This window comes from Bufo gargarizans, chromosome 8 (genome assembly GCF_014858855.1).
Source record: "Bufo gargarizans isolate SCDJY-AF-19 chromosome 8, ASM1485885v1, whole genome shotgun sequence".
Classification (NCBI taxonomy): Eukaryota; Metazoa; Chordata; class Amphibia; order Anura; family Bufonidae; genus Bufo; species Bufo gargarizans.
In genome coordinates this window covers 104,637,885-104,658,925 of record NC_058087.1, presented here as the reverse complement: position 1 = coordinate 104,658,925, position 21,041 = coordinate 104,637,885, and the positions used below count along the sequence as shown (strand labels likewise).

At 45.5% G+C, this 21,041-nt stretch overlaps 1 protein-coding gene across 6 annotated transcripts in view; it reads left to right on the top strand.

Moving 5' to 3' along the window:
- The window catches only part of PMS1 (PMS1 homolog 1, mismatch repair system component), a 488,451-nt gene that overhangs the window by 353,373 nt on the left and 114,037 nt on the right, over nt 1-21,041 (top strand). For all 6 annotated transcript variants that reach the window (XM_044304355.1, XM_044304357.1, XM_044304354.1 and 3 more), the window contains 2 exons: nt 9,677-10,482; nt 12,400-12,870. In XM_044304355.1, coding sequence (XP_044160290.1) covers nt 9,677-10,482; nt 12,400-12,870 — 1,277 coding nt within the window. The remainder of the gene's footprint in view (nt 1-9,676; nt 10,483-12,399; nt 12,871-21,041) is intronic.

Genomic DNA, 21,041 nt, shown 5'->3' with positions numbered 1-21,041 from the left:
ATTGGTGGCGCAGTGTCCCCCCCCTCCCAAAATAATAAACAGTGTCCCCCCCCCCAACACCCCAGTATGATAAACATTGGTTGCGCAGTGCGCCCCCCAATATAATAAACATTGGCGCAGTGCACCCCCCCAACACCCCAGTATAATAAACATTGATGGCGCAGTGCGCCCTCCCAATATAATAAACATTGGTGGCGCAGTGCACCCCCCCCAACACCCCAGTATAATAAGCATTGGTCGCACAGTGCTCCCCCCAATATAATAAGCATTGGTGGCACAATGCGCCCCCCCCCATATAATAAACATTGGTAGCGCAGTGCGCCCCCCCCCCAATATAATAAACATTGGTGGCGCAGTGCACCTCCCCCAAAACCCCAGTATAATAAACATTGGTGGCGCAGTGTGCCCCCCCCCTCAATATAATAAACATTGGTGGTGCAGTGCGCCCCCCCCCCCTCAATATAATAAACATTGGTGGCGCAGTGGGCAGTGCCAATGAGGGTTAAAAAATAATGAACTCACCTCCTCCAATTGATCGTCTCCTGTTCTTTCTTCAGGACCTGTCAAAGGACCTGTGGTGACATCACTGTGCTCATACATCACATGATCCATAACAATGGTAATGGACCATGTGATGAGCTCAGTGACGTCACCACAGGTCCTGAAAAAAGAACAGGAGACCGGCAGCTACGCAATCAACTGGAGGAGGTGGGTTAATTTTTAAATTATTTTATAACCCTCATTGGCACTTCCCACTGAGCCACCAATGTTTCTTATGCTGGGGTGTGGAGGGGGGGGGGGCGCACTGTGCCACCAATGTTTCTTATACAAATGCAGGAGGCGGGTGCCAGAATCAAATAGCTGGCACCCGACCTCTGTGACAGGGAGCTGCGATCAGCGGCAGGTAACCCCTCAGGTACCGCACCTGAAGGGTTAACTCAACTGCAGCTGATCGCAGCTCCCTGTCACAAAGGTCGGGTGCCCCTACGCAGTTTGGAAATTGTGCAGAATTTAGAAAACCCTCTGCGATATGTAGCCAATCTTCCGCCTTGGGGTGGGCATTACCACTTTCCGGAGATTTTGCCATAAGATTTTACAGGTTTGGCTGACTATCCCCGAGATAGTAGAGACTCCCAGCAGGAACACAAAGTGCAACGAAGCGAAGGAGTTGCCAGTAGCCAGGAATCTGTAAGATATAAAAAAATTATAATAATTACATTCATGTTACCGGTAATGTTTCATAATTGAGGCTGAATTCAGAAAATAACGAAAAAAAAAAATTCACAATGCATTATGAATAGACAGAATTCAGTTCAGGATGCATCAGGATGCCTTCAGTTCCATCACAGTCAGGCATTTTGGATGTAGGAAATACAGCAGCATTCTGTGGTATTATCTTTGTCCAAAATGCCAAAAAAACATCTATAAATCCTGAACACATAACAGAATGCCGGATCTGCCATTACTTTAAATTGTAATGCATTAACTGCTGCATCAGGCAGTAAATAAAGCTCAATGACGGATCCTGCTTTCTAGTCTGCGCATGAGGCTACATGCACACGACCGTATTTTGTTTGTGTCCGATCCGTTTTTTTGGCGGATAGGATGCGGACCCATTCATTTCAATGTGCTGTCCGCATCAGTATATCCGTTCCGTTGCTCCGCTAAAAAAATAGTGCATGTCCTATTTTTTTCTAGTTTGCAGACAAGGATAGGCATTATTACAATGGATACGCAAAAAAAACGGATGCCATACGGAATTTGCGGACCGCAAAACACACACGTCGTGTGCATGTAGCCTGAGAATAATTATTCAAAGGTCAAAAATGTATTGACTCATCCGTCTGTCCACATGAGAAGCACAGAGATGGATCCACATTTGCAAGACATTTGTGAGATGGATCCATATCTGGATCCGTATACAAATGCATAATGTCCTCAGGCAGATTGCAGGATTCACTCTGCCACTAGTGTGAAAGTACCATTATAATATCATAAATTAATCATATCATAAACCAATACTTAAAAAAATCATATCATAAACCAATAATAAAAAAAATAAATTACATTTATTACCTCAAAGTGACGATGAGTCTTTCTTCCGGTCCAATGCTGCGCCTCATATTCGTATCCTGAAAGGTTAGGTACGGACGAAGAGATGCAAGCAGGCGATCGAATGAATCCACAGACATACGACAGAAGTTTTTAAATTTGGTAGGGTCCTGCCGCAGGTCTGCATACAACGTATGGAAGTGTCCCTTCCTGAGCCTTTGTGAGACAATAGGATGCACCCATTGCCTCCTTCTCCTCCTGGGTTCTTCTTCAATCATTTGCGAATGAGTACCAAAGCGCAGAGAAAGGAGCCAGCGTAGAAGAAGTTAATGTTCAAAATAATTTGCCATGATTGTCACACAGAAAACAGTAAGAATCTAATACCAGCAAGGCACAAGATACCCACACAGCTCTATCCGACTAGCAAAGCACATAAAAATGGCCCCTGAATAACTGAACATGTGACTTTTCTACATTTGTTTCCTTGACAACTATGACTATATTATCATCATTGGACATGCGGATCCGTTCTTTGCGTACCGCAAAACGGAAAGAAAAATAACGGTCGTGTGAATGTACACTAACACATTAACCCCTTATGGACTTAATGAAATGCTGGAATATGCTAACTACGGTCTATATTTGGGACAACAAGGGCCTTTTTTTTTCTTTTTTTTATGTTATACCTAATTTTAAAATACTGCACTCTTTATGACTTTTTATGAATATACCTTTTTATGAATTTACTCTCTTTTATTATTGGTATTAATAATTGTTTATTTACTTTTTTTATATAAAACAGATGAGAAACATTTATTTTATTTTATTACAAAGTATTTATTTTCAAAGAAACAACTAGTGGTGCTCTTCGATCTGGTAGCAGGTCATTTTGAGAATTGTTCTTCTCCCAATTACTATAATTGTTCTTCTCTCCGTCCTTCTTCTCTGCCGTGCCTTTCACGGTGGAAAGCTCTGCCTTACAATGTACAATATGTTTTAGTACGCTCCACGCTGGAGCGCACATCGGAAGTGAAGGGCTATTTCCTTCCAGATCGGACCCCTAGGTCTCCTGCACAACATTGAAACTACCTGTTAATGTTGCTGGCAGAATATAACATTTTTTGGCAAAATATTACTTTTACCGTTATTATTTTATAGTGAACAGTGTATGTCTATATATTTTATATGTTATATTTATATATTTTTATTTACTGTGCGTTTCAGCAATAAAATGTAGGGTTTACTTCCGGTCTAGTTGTCATCTGACCGGATATTAACACAAATGCCATGTGACTTGTCATCTGCTATTCTTTTACATCTGTTTAAACGTGTGTTTTACAGTGTTTGTCCATTGTCTATGCTCCTGTAGAAGGGGATTTTATGTATACTCCCCGAAACACGTTGAGCTTTTCTATAATAAAGCACCTTATCTTCTGAAGTCCTTCGGGTCATCATCTCTCTGGATGCAGTGTTTTTAACTTAGGCTACTTTCACACTAGCGTTCGGTTGTCCGCTTGAAGGATCCGTTTGAAGGCTCTTCCAAGCGGCCACGAACGGATCCATACGGCCCCAATGCATTCTGAATGGATGCGGATCCGCTCAGAATGCATCAGTCTGGCAGCGTTTGGCCTCCGTTCCGCTCAGCAGGCGGACACCCGAACGCAGCTTGCAGCATTTTGGTGTCCGCCTGGCCGTGCGGAGGCGTACGGATCCGTTCATAGTTACAATGGAAGTCAATGGGGACGGATCCGTCTGTCATGGCTCCGCTTTGACACGGATCCGTTCGAAAACGTTCATGTTTCTGCGCATGCCCAGTAACTTCCTGTCCCTCCCCCTCATCTGTCCCTCCCCTCATCGTCGGCCATTTTGGATAATCGACTTGCTGAGACTGGTAAGTGTATGAAGTTTTGTCTGTTTGTCTATCTCTCTTTTTTTACTATCTATCCATCTATCTATCTCTCTCTCTCTCTATTTCTAGGGTGGGGGGGCTGCTGGCACTTGGGAAGGGGTGTGTGTGTCTGGAACAATGGGAGCCGCTGGCACTGGTGGTGTGGGCTGCCTTTATGGGGGGGCTTCTGGCACCGGGGGGGAGGGCGCGTGTGGCTGGAACTGTGGTTGCTGCTGGCACTGCGGGGGTGTTTGTGGCTGGAACAGTGCGGTTTGCTGGCACTGCGGGGGTGTTTGTGGCTGGAACTGTGCGGTTTGCTGGCACTGCGGGGGTGTTTGTGGCTGGAACTGTGCGGTTTGCTGGCACTGCGGGGGTGTTTGTGGCTAGAACTTTGCTGCTGGCACTGCGGGGGTGTTTGTGGCTGGAACTGTGCGGTTTGCTGGCATTGCAGGGGTGTTTGTGGCTGGAACTGTGCGGTGCTTCTGGATGGAACTGCAGGGTTTTTTGTGGCTGGAACTGTGCGGTGCTTCTGGCAGTGCGGGGGTGTTTGTGGCTGGAACTGTGGGGGCTGCTGGCATTGGGGGGGCTCTGGGCACTGTGGGAGAGTTGTTTGGAACTGGGAGCCTGATGTCATTGTGGGTGGCTGCTGGCACTATGCGGGGCTGCTGTCTCTCGGGGTGTTTATGTAACTTGGGGGGATTATGGCTTCTGTCGGATTAATTTTTTTAATTATTTTATTATTAGGGTCGTACCAAAAAAGAAAAAGAAAAAAGAAAGAGATCTGCGGTGGGGAAGCCCATATCCATATTTTAAAAAGTAAGTATTAAAAAAAACTAAAAAAATTTTGATATATGAGGAAATAGTGCTCTACAAGTTCCTTTAACGTTATCTGCATTTTGTCTGGTATTTTGTTGCGTACAGATGTCATCTAAGAAGACAACCATTGACTGGCGTAACCCACCCAGAAGGCGCCGCCATATCCAGTGGCCCGTAAGTATAAAATCAACACTTGGACTTTTTACTGTTTGATTCGTTGCATTAATCAGTATGTGCTCTTATTATAGATTTCTTCATCATCTTCAGCGGAGGGCTCTCCGGAAGTGGCTGCCGGGGCCAGCTCACCAGCGTCCAGGGGAGGTGGACCAAGCCCGGACCGGGGCTGTCAAGAAGTAAGTATATATATATATATATATATATAGATAGATTTCTTAAAAATTGGTTTAAGTACGGTCTTCAAAATTTTTTTTAATTTGGATTAGCAATCTGCACCTAGAGCCGCCAGCGAGGATCCCCCAGTCGCCTCCAGAGTCCGCGGGAATGATCGTGGCGGTCGTAGACGTGTAAGTATTGAATTTAGTAGTTTAATTAGCATTTTGTATTAGGATTTACATTAAATTTTGTATTTCCTTTTTTTTCAGGGTTCCCTAGGCTCCACCAGGGAGGATGAGGAGTTCGGGTTTCCGAGCATCGATAACCTGCTCCTCATCCGACTGGTGGAGGCGCGTCTAGCGTTATGGGACCACGCCGACCGCCACCACGCCGATTATCGCCATACCCAGCGGCTCTGGAGGGACATCTCTGCAGAAGTTTTAGAAACCTGGGGGGATCTAGATGCGGCGGCTCAGGAGAAATATGGTAAGTAAAACAATATGCATTTTAATAAATTAAAATATTCTTGTTTTCCTTTCATCATGCTGATTTTAGTTTTTATTGTTTTTTTCCATAGTCAAACTGGTTATAACGCGTTGGCGATCTATCCGGGACCGCTTCAGGAGGGATTATAACAAGGAGGGTCAGGTCCCGAGTGGCTCCGGAGGAACCTCAGGGGCCACATACATCCATACGGCGGCCCTGGGGTTCCTACGAAAGGCTATGGCACCAAAAAGGTAAATATTTATAACAACTGTTTAAAAAATAAATTGTAAAGGGGCTGTCCGAGACAGGGTAGCGTTTGGCTCCCCTGTTTTAGACAGCCCCCCACAGTCAGATGGACAACTGTTCTCTCCATCTGAGTGTAAGGGGCTGTCTGAGACAGGGTAGCGTTTGGCTCCCCTGTTTTGGACAGCCCCCCACAGTCAGATGGACAACTGTTCTCTCCATCTGAGTGTAAGGGGCTGTCTGAGACAGGGTAGCGTTTGGCTCCCCTGTTTTGGACAGCCCCCCACAGTCAGATGGACAACTGTTCTCTCCATCTGAGTGTAAGGGGCTGTCTGAGACAGTGTAGCGTTTGGCTCCCCTGTTTTGGACAGCCCCCCACAGTCAGATGGACAACTGTTCTCTCCGTCTGAGTGTAAGGGGCTGTCTGAGACAGTGGAGCGTTTGGCTCCCCTGTTTTGGACAGCCCCCTATGCTATACGGTAGACATAGCATAGAACATGGATGTTTTATTTAAAGAACAATTCCTAACTTTCCTTTTTTTTTTCCTACAGAAGTGCCAGCAGCACTCGGGAGCCTGACCAACCTCCTGAGGCGGAACCAGTACAGATCGCCAGCGCCAGCCCTCCTGTCCCTGATGCATCGGCTCAGGATAATCCGGGTCCCTCCGCTCAACAGAGGCTCTTCAAAATTTAAGAGCCCTGGTGAGCGGTCAGAGATTTGGTAGGCCAAGTCGAGCCGATTATGCAAACCTTGTAGAGGTCGTTTCCGACGCTCTAGAAGGTTTTGCCTGACATCAAATGGAGTTTGGTGCTGACTTGATTCGCCGCTGGGAAGGGGCGGAGTCGGCGTATCAACGCAGCCCAAACTACCATTATGGGCTAAACATGATCGGTTTGATGGACTCAATGACGCCCGAGCAGTTACATCAGTTTAAAATCATGGTAGAGAACGGGTCATGGGAAATCATGCACCGCCCCCAACCCCCATCCCACACCTACCCCCCATCCCACACCTACCCCCCATCCCACAGCAGTGGCCAGTACCACCAACCTTTCCCTTCCCACCCCCCCGAGCATGTGTTTCCTTCTTCTTCTTTTTCTTCTCCTGCCCCTTTTCCTCCTACTTCTTTTCAAACTCCCTCCACCTCTACACATGTTCGGGTCCCCTCCTCCTCCTCAGACCCTTCCTTTCTCCACACCCCTCAATTACGCCCTGCATCCTTTCCTATGGCCCGTAGTTTAACCTTAGTGGCTCGCCAGGACAGGGGGGCTACCATTGCCAGCCCCAGCGCAAGTCCACGACAGTTCACCTCCCCTCCAAGTTATTATGAGCAGTTGTGAAAAAAAAAAAAAAGTTTATATTTTATTTATTTATTTATTGACATAAAAAGATAAAAAATAAAAATTATACTTTACTGCACTGTGTCTGTCTTTTTATTGTCCAGTACAGGGAACATTGGCACTCTAGCTGTGTTGAAATAAAAACTACCCTAGTCTCACTACTGTGCGTTTATTACAACACCCTTGGTAGTTTTTATATCAAAACAGCATTAGTGCCAATGTCGTAGGATCCATTAAAACCTGACCATCAATAATGAGCTAAATTTTGGCTCTTTATTGATCGTAGAACCTATGATTGGCACATGAGCAAGCAAATGCTTGTTCATTGTTCAATCTTGTGCCCTTCCATATGAGCCCTTGTGGGAGTCACGGTCTGTCAGCATCATCAGGAATTCATTAATTGTGATTTTAACGTTTAATGATTTCCCGATGACGCTAAAATAACTAGTGTGATTACCACAAGGGACACGCAAGGGGCATAGAGTTTTTAAAGGGGTATTCACATAGACAATGGGGGGATTTCACTTGAATATGCCCCCATTGTCTGATAGGTGTGGGTAACATTGGTAGGACCCGCACCTATATTGAGAACGGAGCGGGGAGCACAGTTGCTGTAGGACACATTTCCCATGGTATGTCCACCGCCAAACGCTAATCCCCGCCTCAACTATAGAAATGGATGGAGGGCGGCAGCGCAGTGCGACCTCATCTACTTTCTTAGCTTCGTTCTCAATATATGTGAGGGTACCAGCCGTGGGACCCGCGCCTATAAGACAATGTAGGTATATCATTAAAGTGGTATGCCCCCATTGTATGAGATGAGAAAACCCCTTTAAGGCCCCTTGCACACGACTGTATGCCACAAGAGACATATGGTCCGTGAGCGGGCCATATGTCCCATAGTGGCATTGATCGTGCACACGAGAGTACACAGCATCATTGTATACAATCATTCTGTGCAAGTTGAGCTGCCCGCGGGGATATAGTCTTGCACTAATAGATCATATGAGTGCAGGACAATAGCCCAGTTTGCGGCACAACATGGTCAGCATCATGATGCTCTGTACGACGATCAGGGACATATGGCCCGCTAACGAACACTATACATCTTTATAAGTGCATGTAGTCGTGTACAAGAGTCCGAAAGGTGTGGTCCATTATCAAAGTCGGACCAGCTTTGGAACTTCAACAAGATAGCCATGGAGAAATATAGGAGCATTACAACCCTATAGATCTCAATACATGAAGATGGAACCTAGAGATGCTTTTCCTTTCAAAACGGATCCGCTAAACGGATGACAAAACGGAAACCAACGTGACAAACGGATCCGTACAAACGTCTGAATTGCTTCCGTTTGGCTCCGTTTAGTCAGTTTATTGACGGATCCGTTTGAAATGCCGTTCAAGCGGATCCGTGAAACGCTAGTGTGAAAGTAGCCTTATGAGTTGAGAGATAGTGTTCTCCTCTATATGAATTGTGCCTTATATTCTACTATCTCTTAAAATATACTGTGGCGCCCCACACACTTGTTTTTTAACCTACTACAGCACTTTATACACATTCTATTTCCTTTCATATGTCTTTATTTACACTTTTTTCCTTTGGGATAACCTTCTCGAGTATCTTAGTATGATTTCCTTAGGAGATGGAGCTGACAAGTGAGCCTGATTGACATTTTTTGATATTTTCAGATTTTCTGTATGTACTTTTTTTATTTAATTGTATTTACCAATTCCATTGCCATGCCTGTAGCTTTTTCTGAGCATCATTTTTTGTATGTTCCTCTTTTATTAGCCTGAGAACCAATTTGTTTACCAAGCTTAGGATACTTTCACAGACGGATCCGCACTGATAATGCAAACGCTTGTATCCATTCAGAACGAATCCGTTTGCATTATTCTTTTCAAAAAAAGTCAATGGGGGACGGATCTGTTTTCAATTGCACCATATTAAGTCAGGATGGATCTGTTTGTCTCCGCATCGTCAGGCGGACGGAGTCCAAACGCAGCCAAACTGATGCATTCTGATCGGATCCTTATCCATTCATAATGCACTGGGGCTGAACTGTTCCGTTTTGGGCCGCTTGAGAGCCCTGAAATGGATCTCACAAGCAGACCCAGAAACGCCAGTGTAAAAGTAGCCTTAGATGTTATAAGGTTTTCTTTTATATACCTTTTATGGTCCATGGCAATGTACATTCCGCAATTCTCCGGCACTATAATAGAAAATGCCTAATCTTGTCCGCAATTACAGACAAGAACGGGACATGGTCTATTTTTTTGCGGAAATGGAAGCACGGATGCGGAAGTGCAGAACCGCAAATGCGGATGCAGACAGCACATTCCGGCCCTATTAAAAATGTATGGGTTTGCACCCATTCCACAAAATTGCGAAACGGATGCGGACCCATTTTGTGGACGTGTGAATGGACCCTTATGTATGATTTTTTAAAAATGTTTATATAAAGATTGTCAAAAAATAACATCATTTAATGTAATTCCCTTTTTCTTTTTGCAGGAATTTGTCCTTCAAGCTGTGGAGAATGTATTGAAATCTGTGTACACGGACACAGTAACTGTGTCAGTTTGCAAACCTGAAGCACAGTCCAAAAATATTAACACCAAGTACATTGAATATCCAAGTACAGAGGAGCAAAAAAAAAACTATTGTGGAAATGAGGATAGAGGAGAGCAAACTGTGTCTTTGTCTCCTGAAAATAATAAAAATAATGATAGTGAGAGAGAGCTACAGTCTCATGTGTATTTAAAACATCAGTCATCCAGCCATGATCAGTCACTTAATGTTGACTTTGCTGGCAAAGAATGTCCTGAAGCATATATAATTAGTTCTTCATCAAACCAAGGAAACCAGAGTGATTATACTTTAAGAAGAAACCAGAAAGTTAGTCTTGAAATAAAGGTACTGAAAAATATAGCACCCAGTGATAAGCATACTGTAACTGATGATGATTGGAGCAGAGGGCATTCTTTAAGAAATGCCACTGGAGAAGATTTACAACCAGTAATGATTTTGAGTCCTTCAAATGTAAGCCATGTTGTTGAAAATGTATATGAAAATATGGATAAGACGTGTAATGAAAATACAAACCAGAAATCAGCAAATATAACTGAGAAATTTGGTTTCATTACTGCGTATGATCTCATGAACAATCAAGTGATCAGGAAACCCATGTCAGCAATAAAAATATTTACTCAGGAATACAGGGCTAAGTTCCTTAAAGACAGTCCAGTGGTTCATTTTGATGAAATACCTTCAGTTATTTCGAAGCTTTGGGAACACCTCAGTGAAGAAGATAAACTCAGGTAAGCTTTTTCTGTCAACCTTGTGGGAGAGGACTGCCCTCTGCAGGGCAGGAGCCCAACAGGAGGGGAAAATGGATGCACCCCTACATTCAAGTGAATTGGAGCTGAGCTGCAGTTTGCCCACCCATCTACTAAATTGGGGATTGAGCCTTTTACTTACAGTTCTATCCACTATTTGATTTCCAGTGCAGATGGCTTCTAAACATTTGATGATGGGGGCTGATGGGTGTCTGATATTGATGACCTATCTGGAAGATGGCTCACAAATATCAAAAATGTGGAAAACCCCTATAAGAGGCTTTTCTGGCACATTTTTGAAACAAGGCTATTTTTAGTTTTGTATTACTGAATACAAAAGTATCATAGAACTGATACTTTTATTGGCTAACCAGAAAAAGTCATATTGCAAGCTTTTAGTGCACAGAGCTCCTTCTTTATTCAAGATTACACGAGTGACTGAGAAACAAGCCCAACATTTAGAGGATGTTACAAATGGACAAGCGCAACAGAGGTGATGAGTTGGGATGAGTGAACCCGAACGTTACAGGTTCTGCTTGCGGGCAGTGGAAGAATCCCGTTATGGATTCCGTTATAACGTAATTCTGTGAGGGAAAGCAAAATGGAAGCCTTTAATCGGCATTACGTTTTGATCCCTCATAATACAAGTCTATGGCCAAGCATTATGGATCAGTCTGGATTCCGTTATGCTGGACGAAAAACGAAGTCCTGCATATCGGAAACTAGACAGATCTGTTATGCTTGCCCATAGACCTCTGTTATGACAGATCAAAACGGAATACCTCTTAAAGGCTTTCGTTTTGCGTTCCATCATAGAATTCTGTTATAGTCCGTTATAACAGAATCCATAACGGGATTCCTCCACTGCCCGAATGTCGAACCTCTAAAGTTCGGGTTTGCTCATCCCTAGTGATGAGTGTGTAGATTAGGGTTTCAGAGCTGCACTGAGGGCTAGATGATTCCATGTAGTGGCTCATAAAACCAGGTGTTGGAGTCAGGTCCCACTCATTCTTAAAATTTCCAATCATCCATAGAGTGTCCTAGTCCAGAGAAATGGTTTCCCATAGTTGTAACAGTCTTTATTGGGTATCTTTGTAAGTGTGTGTTATTGTGTATCTGTGTAAATCATTGAAATCCAACAAAAATATCATCAAGCCAGCGGTGAAAGGGGCTGCTGTAGTAATTATGAACATATCAGACAATTGTCAGACAAAATGTATTACACCCTGCTTAAGGAGAATCCTACCAAACAGTACACAAAGGCACTTACCCCTATCATAAAGCATTCAATATGGAATCTTCCACTCTACTGAATTGTATACTGGGCAATCCTGGTGGTGGTGTGGATGTGGACTGACTTGAATAGGTCCGCGATCTGCAAGATACGGCTGAAGATAGGACATGTCGTATCATTTGCCAAGCGAAGGCACAGATTGGAAGCCCATGGAAGCACTATGAAACGCCTCCATGGGCTTACAGGACCTTGCCACACGGCAGAATATAAGACATCTACTGTCTTTTAATGTATCTTGCAGATTGCGGACCCATTGAAGACGAAGGGCCCACATCTGCACCACAGAGTACACACGTCTGGTGCCTGTGCATTGAGGACCGCTATTTGTGGCCCTCCATACAGGCACTGAGCCCTTACGTTAGTCTGCATGAGCCCTAAGTGTTGTTGAAGTGTGGAAAGTTGTTGCCCATGTACAGTTATGTGATGGTGTGGGAACAAATTAAGGGCAAGATCACACACCGTTTTATTCAACTGCAATAGAACATGCAATTTTAATACAATATGCAATGTTGTGTTAAAAACTGAACATGGCCTGCATCTGTACATTAATTTAATAGAACATTTTTTATAATATTAATTCTATGTAACAACATTTTTACACACAGATATGAAGAAAAAGCAACTAAGGACTTGCAGAGGTACAACTCGCAGACTGCAAAAGCTGTTGGGGAAACAAAAGAAACAGGGGAAAAAAATAAATTGACCCTGAACAAAATCCCTCAAAAAATTAAACTGAAAACCGCAATGTCCAATCAGCAAATTTTGAATAAGTTGTTTCATTCTCAAGTTCAGAAGAAAGCTGTGGTACTCACTGTCAAAACAATCAAAATAGATTTTAGCTTGTGCAATCTAAAGAAACAACTTTGCAACCTTGGAAGAAGAGAAATGCTTGATTTTGGGGAACTTACCGTAATAAGTAAACTGAATCTACCCGGTGCTTGGATTGTAGCATCAAAGAACGATATTGCTTTACTGAACCCATATAGAGTAGAAGAAGCTTTATTGTATAAACGCCTTCTGAAAGACCATAAAATTCCAGTGGATAAGTTGGACTTGCCTATTATATTAAATGACAGGTAAAATGCAAAGTTAGAACTTCAAAATGTTAATAAAATTGGGCTTTAGTCTACAGTAAAAATACAAATGGATTTTTTAGTACTTGCCTGCTCCGTTCTCGATATAGGTTTAGGTCCCAGTGGTGGGACCCGCACCTTCCAGACAATGGAGGTATATCCTAGCGATATGCCCCCATTGTCTGAGATGAGAATACCCCTTTAAATTACAGGCCTGACATTCTGATGATAGTATATTGTTCTTATGCCCTGTCCTTATTCAGCCTATACACAGAAATATTGCATGGATCCAAATAACCATACACTAAAATGCTTATATCTAACTCACTTCAATAGTGTAAGTTATGTATGTGGATGGTGATTTAGTTCTTGGGCTAAACTTAGCAAAGTTAAAGCAAAGGGGAAAAAGTAGCTCATAGCAATAAGGTTGCATCTCTAATTATTCCATTGACCTTTGGAAAATGTAACCATTTGCCTGATTGGTTAAAACTCTTTGGGGAACTCTGTTTTCTTGCACTAGTTTTGCTAAATTCACTACATAGATTTTAAATTTAAGGTATTTGAACAATTTCTGGTGGAGTAACTGGAACCCTTTCATATTTTGCAATGTTGGGAATAAGAAATTATGTCTTAGGCCTAATTCAGGCGGACATATTAAAATTGTCTGTGTCTGCAACACATTGACAATTTATAATATGGCAGTGAGTTCCTTATGTCAAGGTAGGACACAGGTCTGTCTCTATTGGTCTTGAGGTCCGTATTAATAGTGCATGCCTATCTCTTCATAGACTGAGGGTCTGTTCACAAAAACAGGTGTGCATAGCACCGTTTACTGTACTTCTTTGGGTCCACTTGTTATTCATAAGTTCATGGACAGCAATTAGGCAAAAACTACAACTGTCTGAACCTGGCCTATAAGCATATACCGTAATATACTCTTCTTGGTTTGACCACGGTTTGCCTTTGAAAACGATTTTATAGTCTACATGTGGAAATAATAAATTCAGTAATTTTTCAAGCTGATTATTTTTTCCAGGATCCTGAGTCAGAACCTGCATTCATCAGTTGACTTTTTGTCCTCTGGCTGGTATGTATCAGCAACAGGAGCGGATTGGCAATATACACTGCTCAAAAAAAATAAAGGGATAACTTAAAGAACACAATGTAACTCCAAGTCAATCACACTTCTGTGAAATCAAACTGCCCACTTAGGAAGCAACACTGAATGACAATCAATTTCACATGCTGTTGTGCAAATGGGATAGACAACAGGTGGAAATTATAGGCAATTAGCAAGACCCCCCCAATAAAGGAGTGGTTCTGCAGGTAGTGACCACAGACCACTTCTCAGTTCCTATGCTTCCTGGCTGATGTTTTGGTCACTTTTGAATGCTGGCGGTGCTTTCACTCTAGTGGTAGCATGAGACGGAGTCTAGAACCGAACCCACACAAGTGGCTCAGGTAGTGCAGCTTATCCAGGATGGCACAGCAATGCGAGCTGTGGCAGGAAGGTTTGCTGTGTCTGTCAGCGTAGTGTCCAGAGCATGAAGGCGCTACCAGGAGACAGGCCAGTACATCAGGAGACGTGGAGGAGGCCGTAGGAGGGCAACAACCCAGCATCAGGACCGCTACCTCCGCCTTTGTGCAAGGAGAAACAGGAGGAGCATTGCCAGAGCCCTGCAAAATGACCTCCAGCAGGCCACAAATGTGAATGTGTCTGCTCAAACGGTCAGAAACAGATTCTATGAGGGCCCGACGTCCACGGGTGGGGGTTGTGCTTACAGCCCAACACCGTGCAGGACGTTTGGCATTTGCCAGAGAACACCAAGATTGGCAAATTCGCCACTGGCGCCCTGTGCTCTTCACAGATGAAAGCAGGTTCACACTGAGCACATGACAGACGTGACAGAGTCTGGAGACGCCGTGGAGAACGTTCTGCTGCCTGCAACATACTCCAGCATGACCGGTTTGGCATTGGGTCAGTAATGGTGTGGGGTGGCATCTCTTTGGAGGGCCGCACATCCCTCCTTGTGCTCGCCAGAGGTAGCCTGACTGCCATTAGGTACAGAGATGAGATCCACAGACCCCTTACGAGACCATATGCTGGTGCGGTTGGCCCTGGGTTCCTCCTAATGCAAGACAATGCTAGACCTCATATGGCTGGAGTGTGTAAGCAGTTCCTGCAAGACGAAGGCATTGATGCTATGGACTGGCCCGCCCGTTCCCCAGACCTGAATCCAATTGAGCACACCTGGGACATCATGTCTCGCTCTATCCACCAACGTCACATTGCACCACAGACTGTCCAGGAGTTGGCAGATGCTTTAGTCCAGGTCTGGAAGGAGATCCCTCAGGAGACCATCTGCCACCTCATCAGGAGCATGCACAGGCTTTGTAGGGAGGTCATACAGGCACGTGGAGGCCACACACACTACTGAGCCTCATTTTGACTTGTTTTAAGGACATTACATCAAAGTTGGATCAGCCTGTAGTGTGTTTTTCCACTTTAATTTTGAGTGTGACTCCAAATCCAGACCTCCATGGGTTGAAAAATGTAATTTCTATTTTTTTATTTTTGTGTGATTTTGTTGTCAGCACATTCAACTATGTAAAGAACAAAGTATTTCAGAAGAATATTTAATTAATTCAGATCTAGGATGTTATTTTTGTGTTCCCTTTATTTTTTTGAGCAGTGTACTTTACAAGGAATTTTCCCAGTGGGCCAATTGCCCTTCACATGCATTGGGCTGATACATCCTATCCACTTTTTAACACAGCAGGTGGTCCCTGCTCTGCTTAGGTGTACCCTGTCTGACTTTATATATGGCTTGTGGTCAGGACCTGACGAGTGGAAGATGCCCAACCACCACCCCCCTACCTTAATTGGCCTGAGGTGTGCCTTGGCCTCACTAGGTCGGTATGCCTGAAAAAGGGGGCATACCCTGAATGTGATGGTTGAATGACTGAATGAAGAATGGGAATGGGTGGGCAGGGGACGTCCGAATGCAGACGTGCTGCCTGGGAGAGGTGGACCGCTCAAGACAGGTACTGGCCCCTCCCACAAATCCAGGCTAGCCTGCGGCCAGCCTTAACACTTGTGGTCAGGACCTGACGAGTGGAAGATGCCCAACCACCACCCCCCTACCTAATTGGCCTGAGGTGTGACTTGGCCTCACTAGGTCGGTATGCCTGAAAAAGGGGGCAAAACCCACCAGTGAGGGAAGGATTGGCCTGACGTGCTACTCTGCCAACATACTGAATGCTTGGACCAGCTCTGCTTGTGGCTCCGGGATATACCGTACAAAGCACCCAGAGCGCCAGCGCCCCACGTGTTTGATGATATGCGCAGGAACTCCATGCTTGGACGCTGCGGATGCCGCACCGATGCGGAAAGAATTGAGCCGGATTCTATCCTACACTGGTCAACAGGATGCGAATATGTTTGATGAACTGGCTGGACGTCAGTGGACCAACAGGAAATGGAAGTAACGGGTCGGTGGGGCTGTGAAGACTAAGGGCCAGCAAGAGGTTGTCCAAGACTGTCACTGGACACCATGCGTTTGTGGTCTGGAAGAACTTAACTACATGGCCGGGACCTACCTGCCTTGTTTTGTTGTAAGGCAACTGCAAATGAAAGTTACTGCCCATCCTGACTAAATCTCCCTTGCGGAGAGCCACCGCCCCTTGTCTGGCCTGTGTCACTTCACCTGGTCTTAAAAACCCGTAAAACGCCAAGTACATTGCTGCCTTGATCACCAGGCTGGGAAGGACTCCGAATGGTGACAATGTGAGGACTTCCGACAGGCTACGAAACGTGTCCCCCGTAACCGGTTGACGGACCGACTTGACCGTGACCTGACTTTTCTGAATGCCTCTGAGGATGGCCTTGATCGGGTGAGCTGAAAATATAGAGGGTCTGTCTGGCTCTTGAAGTGCCAAAAAATGCTGCACCCCAGCCAAATATAGCCTAATGGTGTTGTAGGATAAAGCCAATACCGAGTGACAATAAGACACGAAAGCCACCATATACTTGACCTGACCAGTGTCACCCCTAGGATATACCAACTGGAAGTCTAAGAAAACCACCCACGCTCGGCGGTATGACCTCAATGTACTGGTCGACAAAGACTTTGTAATGAGTGAACTGGCGACCACCATCAGAGAGTCTAGTCCAAGACCAGCAGCCGCCAGTTCGGTACCGGGGTGCCCACTGAGTCTGCTTCTGGGTTCTGTAAGAAAAAGCGTGAAAAATCAAAACGAGATAAAGCATCAGCTGCAATATTGCTGACCCCGTCCAAAAACAGGGCATGAAAATGAAACCCCTGTTCCAGGTCTATCCAGGTCAACCTACACATGAAAGACATGATGAGTAACGATTTAGATCTACCCTTGTTAATGATCTCTGCAGTCGCCATGTTTCAGTGTGGAAAACCACCGTGTGACCCGACCACCTATGCCCCCAAACTAAAGCAGCTGCTACTATAGGATAGATCTCGAACAATGCCGACGTCTGAGAAAACCCCGGCATCTGTAGTACATGCGTGGGCCATGAGCCGGCGAACCAATGTGAGCCAAATATGGCCGCGAAACCTATCGAGGCAGCTGCGTCTGAAAGTACGTGACCCTTGGAATAAACATGGAAATGCCATTCCACCCGCTGAGAAATCTGTCCCACATGAACAGATCTGCTCGGGCGTTGGCATTAAGATGCACTGATGCGTCCAAATCACTGGTCTGTTGGAGTAAGACTAACAATCTAGAAATAAATGATCTACCCTGAGGAATGAACCTCATGGCAAAGTTTAACATACCCAACAGAGACTGCAATTCTCTCTTGGTGCAAACCTGAGACGTGAGCAAGTTACGGACACCTGACTTGATCCTGTCGAGTTTGTCTTGTGGCAGACTGGCCGACATGTCGCATGAATCCAGGTAGATCCCCAAGAACGTGACAACCTGCGCAGGCCCTTCTGTTTTGTGGGCAGCCACCGGAATGTTTAACTCCTTGAAAACTTGCAAGAGAACCTGCAAGTCAACAGGCGCCAGTGAGGGTTCTTCTATCAACAGAAAATCATCCAGGTAGTGAATGACATTCTGGCAACCCCGTACTTCCAACAAAATCCATTCCAGAGCCTGCGCTAACTTATCAAACAGACTGGGGCTGCTCTTGGAACCAAACGTCAACTTGGTGGCGAAATAGTAAGCATCTCTCCATTTGATGCCATGCCACTGCCAGAGAGATGGGCTAATGGGCAGCAGTTTGAACGCATCAGAGACATCTGCTTTGGACAGCCAAGCCCCCCTGCCTGTCTGTAGAATGACCTGGATAGCCTGGTCTACGGAAGTATACTTCAACGAAAATTCCTCAGACGGAATCAGTGAGTTAAGACTTGCAACATGGGAAGAATGTGGAGCAGACAAGTCATAAATCAAACGAAATTTATTGGAGTATTTTCCCTGCACCACCCCCACCGGGCTCACCCTCCATGTGCAAAAAGGAGAGGACTGGAAAGGACCAATTATGAAGCCCTTCTCCAGCTCACTTGCCAACAGCAGATCCACCAGACCAGCATGTTTAGAAGCCGACTGCAGGTTGGGGCATTCATGAGTCTGCTGTGGCAAGGTGATGAGCCCAGTGTGGAACCCCCGTGAAAATCCTTCCACCATAAAAGCGCGGAACGGCTGAACCGGATGAAGCCGCAGCAGCTGGTCTAGTACCTCGACATTCACCCGGCTCAGTCATGCCGGCTTCACTGTGCAGACAGTGACCGGATGTGCCCTGACACATGTGGCACAGATATGCAGGAAATTTCAGCCCGCACAACCCCTAGCAGGTGCAGATTGCTATGGCGAAATAGAGATATAAATGTAAAAACACAAAATGCAATCGCACACTGCAACCAGCACTCTGCCCTGCCTTTATGCTGGATGTTGAATAAGGCATTGGTGTACATTTTGGCCAAAGCGTAATAAGCCACTCACCACGTCAAGGTCGCCTTAATGAGTGGTCCCTAACACTAGTTCCTACCTTTTATGGGCCATGACAGCCACCTAAAGTCCAGGGAGCGCAGGCACAGCATGCACGCCAAGCACACTCTGCTTTTAACCCCGTCCGGTGCCATTACAGCTTTCATCGGATCCAGGGATGCAAGTACTCACATGCATGCTGAGCCCACTATATACTTCTCCTGGAGCCTAATGGCTACTGGTAGGTGCTGTATAAGCAGACTCCGTTTTATACTGACTTTAAAACCAGCCTCCAGGGGGCAGATTAACTGGACAGGTGTGCTTGACTGCTTGGAGATCGCCACGCCTCCAATACGTACTACAAAGAGAAAAATATGGAAATTTCAGCCCGCACAACCCCTAGCAGGTGCAGACCAATGCCTTATTCAACATCCAGCATAAAGGCAGGGCAGAGTGCTGGTTGCAGTGTGCGATTGCATTTTGTGTTTTTACAGATATGCAGGAGCCTGCACTGGCTGAAATTGCAGACAGCATAGTTAAAGTTATTGCAGAGCTGGGCTTTTCCCAAGTAATGAATGGGTCTCCCCAGCTTGTCAAACTGGGTTGACTGCTGGCTAGGACCCTGGTTGATCCCACCTCTGGAGGTACTGGGGGCAGCTTTGAGGTCAGCCAATGGGCACCAGGCGGTAGTATGAGCAGGAGACTGACATGTGGTGCACACCAGGGACTTCAAGCTGGCGAAGTGCCTACAAAATAACTCCATATCAATATTGCTCCAGTCCGTGACTACCTGGAGCTGGGTCCAAATGGCTGCCGCTTTGGCCGAGAAGGACCTATGATAATCATAGAACGCTGTACCCCCGTACTTGTGCGCCAAATCTACCACCCTGTAGAGGTAAATGTCCAACTCCTCTCTCCTGTTGGGGCTGGCAGAACACATAACGTCTCTGAATAGGCTGAAAGCCAGGACGAACTCGGCCAGGGTCAGCTTGCGACTGAGCCTGGGGTCTTTGGACTTTAGTACCACTGATAACTCGCTACAGCCAAAGGACTTATTTTCTGTTACGTCGTGGGACGTAATTAACAAGGATGCCAAGTTGACATCCTTGCCCTCTAAGATGTCCTTTTTAATACTGGGCCTGACGAAATATACCGGCGCCACTGAAGGTACTCCCCCGCCCTGTGACAGGTTACCTGCCGATGGTAGAGTAGGCACAGTACCTGTGACCACAGCCGGAGGTGCCGCGCCACCAGCTGGCCCAACTGCCGGGGGGAGGGGTGGGGTCGCGACGCTGTTCCATTACCTCCATCCGGGCTTGTAGATCCTGGATGGAACTAGTGAGTGTGTTCAACACCGAGTGAATCTGTACTAATGAATTGGTGATGGTGGCATTATCGCTGGTAGCAGCAGGCCTGGCCTGTGTTGTAGCGGGAAATAGAAGTCTAAATAGTTCCGCCTTTCTGGCTGTAGCCGCGAACGGAATCCCTCTCCTGAGCAATTCGGCCGTCAATTTAGGCACTGTCCAGGCCCTGAGGGATGGAGTGCTGCCGTGTTCGGACCCTCTTGGAGACGGAGGCAAGGACACAAACTCCTCAATATCTGAAGGCTGAGACATGACGACTGAAACAACACCACAACAAAAACAACGAAGAAAGAAAAAGGAGAGAAAAGAGGAGAAAGGAAAGAAAAACAAAAACAAAAAAAAACTGTTAACCCTACGACCTGCTGCCCGTAAGCCGACAGACAAGGTGACAGAATCTAACCCCCCCCCCCCCCCAGCAGCGTGAAACGTTTTAACGAGAAGCCGACGAGGCTGACAGGGAGTATGATAGTCGTTTCCACTGACGTATGGGACGAGCCCGAGTTTGTCTGAATCTGTGACGTGGCAGATTCATTAAAAACGAACACTGCGGGCTAACGAACCTACAGACGTGGTAGGTGATGTATGTAAGTATAGGATTTGTGGAAAACAGACTGTATGACACTATTCTACGAGATGATGCGAGGTGTCTCTGACTGTCGTGCGAGAGTGTGGCTGTACTACCGAATGTACCTATGCTAGTGGTGTATGCACAAATTTTTATTTTATTTTTCTCTTTCTTTATTAAACAATCCACCTCTTTTTTTTTTTTTTTTTTCTTTATTTAACAACCCACTTTTTTTTTTTTTTTTTACTTTGTTTAACAATCCACTTGTTCCCCCCCCC